Source organism: Pavona decussata, unplaced genomic scaffold, assembly GCF_977016875.1.
Source record: "Pavona decussata unplaced genomic scaffold, jaPavDecu1.1 SCAFFOLD_199, whole genome shotgun sequence".
Classification (NCBI taxonomy): Eukaryota; Metazoa; Cnidaria; class Anthozoa; order Scleractinia; family Agariciidae; genus Pavona; species Pavona decussata.
Window position 1 is genome coordinate 799,279 of NW_028145607.1, and position 8,153 is coordinate 807,431.

The window sequence follows — 8,153 nt, forward strand, 5'->3', positions numbered from 1 at the left end:
TTACTTTCCCAGGTTTTTGGGGATGAAAAACTGGATGATGAGGCAAGTACCACAAAGGTTTGCATCAACGTAGACTTGGTCGTCGGGAACTCTCTTGGCGTGGCCCCTTGATATGTAGTCTTCAACAGTCGATCTGTACTTCTCAAAAAGGGGGGTGTCCTTTTGGAAACGTCTTTCTAGGAACCTCATTCTTCGTACAGCAACATCTCGGTTATTCGTTAGGCAAGGAGACTTGAAGCGCCATGGGAGAGGTAACTGATAGTGACCATTTCTAAGGCAGGCGGAACTCTCCAGAATGGCCAGGGCTCGTTGGTCTTCAATCGACATGGCTTGCTTCACACTAGATAAGGACTCATTGAAGTCTGCGTCATATAACCTCTTAAGCTGGCTTGAGATCATCTCTTGCCCGCCACTAATAAAGCTGACATGCACTTCTGAACTCTTGCTATGTTCTAAAGGACCAATGAGTGTCCATCCAAGTAGCGTACGGGCTGCATAAGGCTGCTTTCTTTTACCGCATCTTTGTTCAAATACCCAATGGGCTTCAGGGTTGTCATTACCGATCAGGATCTCCACCTTTTGGTCTTCAAGCTTTGGAAACTCAATGCCGTGTAAATGAGACCATCCTCGAACATCTTCATCGGTTGGTATGCTCCGTCTTGAAACCGGGAGATGGTCCACTGTCCACACTTTGTTCAAATGTATACTGTCATCTGACTTGAGAGCCTTGACGTTCAATTCCACCTCAAAACCGCTTCTGGATCGGTCTTTCTCGTTTACGGTTGTAAGAGAGAACGTCATAGGTTTCCCTGACAAGCCCAGGGTTTCTGCCAAACTATTGGAGCAGAGAGTGATATCCGAGCCATCATCTAGGAAAGCGTATGTCTCTACCTCGGGACCGCCATCCGCACCACTGACTCTCACGGGAACTATACGCAGGCTCACACGAGGTTTTCCGGTACCAATGGCTGCACACTGGCCTTCATCACTAGCTCTGTCAACGTTTACCTTCTCAGGGGTATCCACTGTGGCCCTGTCAGCGGGTTGGTTCGTTTCTTCAAGGACTCTGTCACCAGGAGGATGCAGCAACGAGTGGTGACGTTTCCCACATCCACTGAAGAGGCAAGCCCTAAATTGCCTGCAGCGCCTTACAAAGTGGTTGCTTCTCAGGCAGTTGATGCATAATCTTTTGTCCAACACAAACTTTCTACGTTCTTCATAGGATTTGTCTCTAAATTTGAAGCATCTCTCGAGATCATGATTACCATTGCAGAACAAACACGTAGTCACAGGAGCTTGCTTGTTTGCATGCTGCTTCGAGCCAAGAGCTTTCTTTGGACTCGGGATAGACGAGGTACCATTTGAACCTTGAGTCGCGAGAGTTGTTACTTTCACCGCAGGGGCATCGTCTGATTTTCTTCTTGCTCTTTGTGTAATCCCTTTGTCTTCATTCGGTCTAGTACCAACCAATTTTCCGAAGGCAGTATTGGCTACAGCGGCTCTCTTTTCCACGAAATCTGTTAGGTGAGAGAACTCAGGTTCGATATCAGCTTCAATCAACTTGCTTGACACTTCTGCCCACTTCGCCTGGATGTGAGGTGGCAGGCGCATTACAACCTTTCTGAGAGTGTCCATCGAATTTATATCTGCTTGGTATCGCATATGCTCAGAGCTCATAACGCAATTTCTCATGTCTCTCGCTAGCTGCGACAGCTTCTCGGCGTCCGACGCTCGGATTTGAGGCCCCATAACAACTCTTTCAATAAACGTACGCACAATGATGTGTTTCTGACCGAAATTCTTCTGCAAGATATCTTTCGCTTCGCGGTAACCTTGCCCAGGAGGCAAGATAACACAGTTCTCGATGGCATCTTTTGCGACACCTGAGCAAAACTGGATCAGGTAGGACAGTCTTTCATCGTCCGCGTTAACTCTACGTTCCACATTGATTTCAAAGCTCTTTATAAATCGAGGATACTTCCTAGGATCGCCATCAAAGGAGATAACTTCTCTTTTCGGCATTTCGAGCCTTTCGAGGCCAGAGGACAAGTAGCGGACTGTTTTTTCCTGCTGTTGGCTCAAAAGGCGCTGAAGGTCTGAGGCTTCAATAACTGCTTCGTTTTTCTTATGATCTCTGGACTCTTTATTTGGTACGACTGCTGGTAGCTCGCGTGACTTAGTTAGAAAACCAGACGAGAATTCATGAGCTTGTCCAGGATCCCTTTCACAAGACTGAAGATATTTTCCAATGGCTTCATCAGGCGTCTGTTTTGGCAATTGATTAAAGGACTCAAATACGCGCTCGGAATCACTGCAAAAATCCACCTCGATCTGTGCCTGGTCAGCCTCAAATCTGGCCTTAAACAGCTCCTTTTCCTTGTCTAGACGCTGCCTCTCGTGCTCTAACTGTTGCAGACGACTTAGGAGCCTTAGTTCCTCTTCAACTTTCTTCACTTGAAGTCTGGCCTTCGCAAGCTTTACCTTGGACGACTGCGAAGCTTTGCTAACTCTCGAGCTACCACGTGAATCCCCGGTGAAAGAACGGGTAAGCCAAACTGAATCGTCATCTGGAAACGTATCATGCGGAATATCGCGTGAACTCTGTGGTGCTGCATCTCGAGGGATCTCGAGAGAAGGGCGTGGGATACCCTCGCGAGGACTCTCGCACGAAGAAGGGTGTGGCTGATTTCCCACGAACACACTGTCACGAGGAACCACGCGTGGGCCCTCGCGCGGTGCGGGATCCAATTCGGGACGTGAAGTTGCCGATTCGCACGACTTACTAAACCACCGAGCAAATTCCTCGTCAAAAAGGCCTTTCGTTTCTATTTCACGCATATGATCTTGCAACGCCCGTTCGTGTTCGTCTGAAACTGTCAATGACTGTAACAAATCTTTTGCCTTCGCGTTATACCTCATAAATAAACCGTCCAGCGTACATTTCTTGTCTAAAACTTCCACAAGACTTCCACTATTCGAAAACAACCACTCCAATTCTTTGTATGACCTCGTTAAGTGACCTCTGTAGGCTGATAACGATCGTCTAAGTTGATTAATCTGACCCTCATCCAACAACGCGCAACTCGACGTTCGCCGCGTAAATCCTGACCCGCCTTCTGCCATAATGGAACTTGATTCAGCAAGGAAAGGAAACTCCGCTAATAATCCGTCGTATCGATAAGAACCATGTAGCCGCTGCTAATCACTCAGCTCTCTACTTTCACTTTATTTGATATTTTTCACCATTGCAAAGTAACTCATCCCGACGGTAAACAAATCCGTACCAGAACGGTTCTTGAAATACAAAGATTAAATAAAAGATGTTAAAAATAATACTACAAGTAAACGACATGGAATGAGCAACTGAGAAACAATAGAAAACGAACGACTAACACAAGAACGTACCTTATCGGTGATTCTACAGAGAATTAATCAAGACGGGAAGAACGGCGAGACACAACTATACAAAACTGAAAATGATGCGCACACTGAAAACTTATGCAAGAAAACTGGCTTAAAAAGGGTAAAAAAGGGGTGACAGAAAGGCTATATACATACATAATGAACTATAAAGGTGTGGGGGCGAAAGGTACGAAAGATGTAACACACACAAATAAAACAAAAGTAAGTGAAAATTAGTCGCGCAGAAAAATAAAATAAAAAGCTATAACTCGCTGTAACACTAGATATTTTTTTGGTTTTTGTTGTTAGACAAGCATTTTCTGGTTTTGAAATGACGTAGAATTTTCGTGGTACTTCCCCTTTAAAGATCACTGCCAAGCAACAAGGAGTGATTTTCCTGTGTTCTGCTTTTCTTGACGTTTATTTAGATTTCAGTAGGAGCAACATTGACTGAGTGAAATATTTTATGGGACACGAAACTGCTCTTAATTGAACTATGCTCTTGTAAGGGAATTCATCACAAGGATGAAGCGTAGCCTCCCACGCAGTCGTGTTTTAGGGGATTCGTATTACCTCCTTGTGGGGAGGAGGTAATACGAGTCCCCTAAAAACGACTGCGTGAAAGGCTAGAATGAAGTGATGATAGGAAGACGACCATCGAGTACGTGACAGCATAGGCGGCCCAAGCTCGCGTCTGGAGAGCGTGTAATAATTAATTACTGGTAAGAAGATGACCTTTGGGTGTCAAGCGGTATCGGGTTACAGGCAGCCTTTGAGAATTTAAACGCGTTATAAGACTTTGTATGGGAAATAAAATACTGTCGATTCTGAAGTTCAAATAACGCTAAATTTTACTTTCATTCAATAAAATGAATAAACCTGACTCACCTCTGTTTTATTATTGTGCGATTGGGTCTATTTTACTGTTATGGGTATTCTTTAAATTAACGTAATTTCCTTCATAAAACGGAGATATCACGGTCATTTTCAAGTGGTCCTTTCACCTTTGATGACATGTTTTATAGCTCGAGAAAAACCTCACAGAATATTGAAATTTTGCTGTCTGTTGATATCCCGTCGCGTCGCCTCCCCATTGGTTGCTCATAATAATGGAGCTGGCCGAGATGTCGCTGTGGGGATGGAGTAAATGCTGTACGTGAAATGACTGTACCACATCGGGTAGAGTTAATTTGACCTCGAACCTAAGCCCCGTATCCATTTTCAAAATCGCCAGCTCTCGAAGAAAAGAAGCGATCGTGGAATCGGAAGCAGAATATGCCCATTTCCAGCAAAGTGCGTGGAGTGGTCAGTTTATTCATTTGTTTGAACGAAAGTTAAATTAAGAGTTATTTAATCTTCAGAATCGAACATTTACCCAACATCCGTTCAACATTTTTTGTTGAACGATGGTTGGGCAAATGTTGAAACGGCCCTTAACTCGACAAATAGCCCATCCCGATATTTACCTACAGTATACATGATATTTTGATATTTTTTTGGACCCCCCCCCCCCCCCACCCACCCATCCCCTCACATAATCATGTAGCTTAGAATGTCAGTTCTACTGAAATGGTTTTCCGTACTCTCCTGTATAACATGTAGTATTATTCTCACGAGGCCGAGTAGAATTATGGATTAATTTTCAAAGCGCATTTTAAAAGTTTCCCAAATTGCGAGACCGGGCCAATTTGCGAAGACTTTAAAATTACAAGTAAAAATTAATCTTTAATCTACGAGGAATCATTGCGATTACGCTTGGAGGGCAAAATGTTTTTAAAACCATCAAGGAATTCGTAAAACAGTCAGTAAAAAACTCACTGTAAGCAAGCCAAAACAAACAAATTATTATTTTTTTTTTCGTAGTGTACAAAACAAACAAAACTGACGAGAAGAGTTACCATTACACAGATGTAATTAAAAGAGAATACAAGTGTAATTCAGGAGCAAACTAACAACGATAAAAAGTAAGGCGAGGCATCAATTAATTGTTTACATTCGTTGTGAAGCTTCCTGCCCCTTGAAAATAACACGAACATAGATTGACAAAAATAGCAAACGGTGGATCCAAAGAAGGAACCCCTTCTACTGAATTTGACCTGCTCCTTCCTCCCATCTAAAGGACACTGTTATGCTCGGTTATCGTTCGTTGTAAGAAGAAGTAACGAGGTGAAAGCACTTGGTCGCCATGACGACTGATTTCAGTTTCTCAGCCAAGCAAATATCAATCCGATCCAAGTTTTTAGCCTTGACGCAAAAAATATTTTGATGTTTTTTGTAAGAGACACGAAAACTTAACCTTTACGAATTTCCTTTCTAGGTACAGTACTTGATTTCCATGTATTTTTGGTTCAAACAATCCGGCTTAATGAAAGAGTTGAACTCCCATGAACCTCAAAGAACTCGTTGTTTCTGGACACAAAATGAGGAAACCAACAAAAATGTAGACCCGGTGTGCTCAGCTAATGAGGAGCGATTATTTTCGCCGTTCGACCAATCAGGAGAAAGTAATTTTGCCCTCGGTGAAAGGAAAATTAAGAAAAATGCCCTCTGTTACAACAAATCAGCATTCCTATTGTTGATACATGTATTATCATTCATTGCATAAAAATGTACTTATTTTATGCAAACATTTATACATTGGTGAGACAGGAAGAAGGCTAGGCGCCTGATTTTGCGAACATCTTTGAGGCGTTGAAAGAAATGACATGGATACGTCTAAACCAGTCCCTGCACACAAAGACTTTTCATGTGAATATTGCAGCTTCAGGTTCACAGGCTTTATTTAAGGATTCTCTTATTTTACAAATTATCTTCTTTAAGTTCCTACAGTTGCATTACCAAATGTTACCTAAAAAGTATTAATGGAGCCTTTTGTATACGCTCCAGCAAGCATGCATATGGTAAAGGGCAAACGTTTTCTTCTTTAATTTCTACAGTTATATTACCAAACGTTACCTAAAAAGTATTAATGGAGCCTTTTGTATACGCTCCAGCAAGCATGCATGGTAACTGGACAAACGTTTCCTTCTTTAATTTCTACAGTTATATTACCAAATGTTACCTAAAAAGTATAAATGGAGCTTTTTGTATACGCTCCAGCAAGCATGCATGGTAACTGGGCAAACGTTTCCTTCTTTAATTTCTACAGTTATATTACCAAATGTTAACTAAAAAGTATTAATGGAGCTTTTTGTATACGCTCCAGCAAGTATGCATGGTAACTGGGCAAACGTTTCCTTCTTTATTTTCTACAGTTATATTACCAAATGTTTTCTCAAAAGCATTAATGGAGCCTTTTGTACACGCTCCGGCAAGCATGCTTGGTAACTGGACAAACGTTATCTTTTTTTAAGTTTCTACAATTATTTGACCAAATGTTATCTTAAAACCCTTAATTGAGCCTTTTGTACACGCTCCAGCAAACATGCTTGACAACGGAACAAACGCCAAAATAGGGTTTCTAGGAGGTATTTCAAAAGTAATCCAGACAATAAACGGTTAGCTGATCAGAATGACTGAATTACAAAAACCCAATTGTTCCGCCACGTTTGCAAATGACATGTTAGTTGGAATTTCATAAGAACCTGAGCTGTTTAATGAGTAATCGAGTTATTAACACGGTCTTCACGAACTGTTATATGCTTATTAATTGCTACAGTAGAGCCTCTGCCTTGAAAACCTCACATAATACGGACACCTCTGTATGCCAGGCGGCATATTACGGACAGTTAACTTGGTCCCAGTAAGACCAAATGAACATGTAAACTCTCCCTTTATATGACGGACAAATTCATAATACGGACAATCCGTTCAACCTCTTTTGATGGATTGAAACATTTTACTGTACAATAAGTATATCCAATTCCAACGACTGGACACAAAATGAGTCCATTAACACTATCAGTTCCAAATGCAATTGTGCTGATGGTAAGTTCTCCATCCGTTTCTGTAGGAAACATACGTATTGGCGCATAAGTGCCCCTTGTACGTTTCCTAAGAAAAACTCCCTAGACATGAACCTCATTTAGCGTCCGTTTCTGTAGGTAGTCACAGTGGCTCGCTACAAAAAAAAGCAGCTTCATTGGATGTTTAACTACTAATCACTCATGGCAATATGTTTTGTACCGTCTTGTTTCTATCACTCTACAAATGACTTAATACGTATCAAGAAATAGATCAAGACTGTCCTTATTTTATATTGTTGCTTTCGGGTAAACAAACACCTACAATGAGTAAATGGCCACCTAAGTTATCTATTAATGGGGAGCTTAAGTAGCCACGACGACGACGTCAACGAGAACGTCAGAAATACAATAGTTTTAATTAGAATAAAACTATGTACGTGCATTATACACTTTCGTACATTTCTTTGCCTTCCTCTGCAAAACAGCACCGTAAAAAGACCAAATGTAAAGTTTTATGGAGAACGTGAACGCATGTCTTGATAATTAATTTTCTTTTCTCTCTCTGAACTTTAAAACCGCCCACACGAAGTTAGCTCCTATAGTCCGGCCACATTACACAACATTACGAATTTTTTTTCAGAAAACACTAATGTAATTTTTAAGTTTTGCTTTCGTTGGTGTCGTCGTCGTCTCTGCTGAGGTCCTTATTTTCTCTTCTACACCGTATCGTTTCCCTGGCAACATTAAGGGTGCAGTCTGACCTGTGTCTAACGAATCAATATTCACTTTAGTTGATAAATTACGTGAATCAACGAACTTAAGTGTTTTTTTTACTGAATTTATCTA

General features: G+C 41.6%; 1 protein-coding gene across 1 annotated transcript; it reads right to left on the minus strand.

Moving 5' to 3' along the window:
- LOC146461358 (uncharacterized) lies at window positions 1–3,535 on the minus strand. Its single transcript, XM_085086966.1, has one exon. The coding sequence runs from the start codon at window positions 3,121–3,123 to the stop codon at window positions 1–3; it is 3,123 nt and encodes a 1,040-aa protein (XP_084943092.1). The 5' UTR covers window positions 3,124–3,535.
- Between the last annotated feature and the right edge of the window lie 4,618 nt (window positions 3,536–8,153).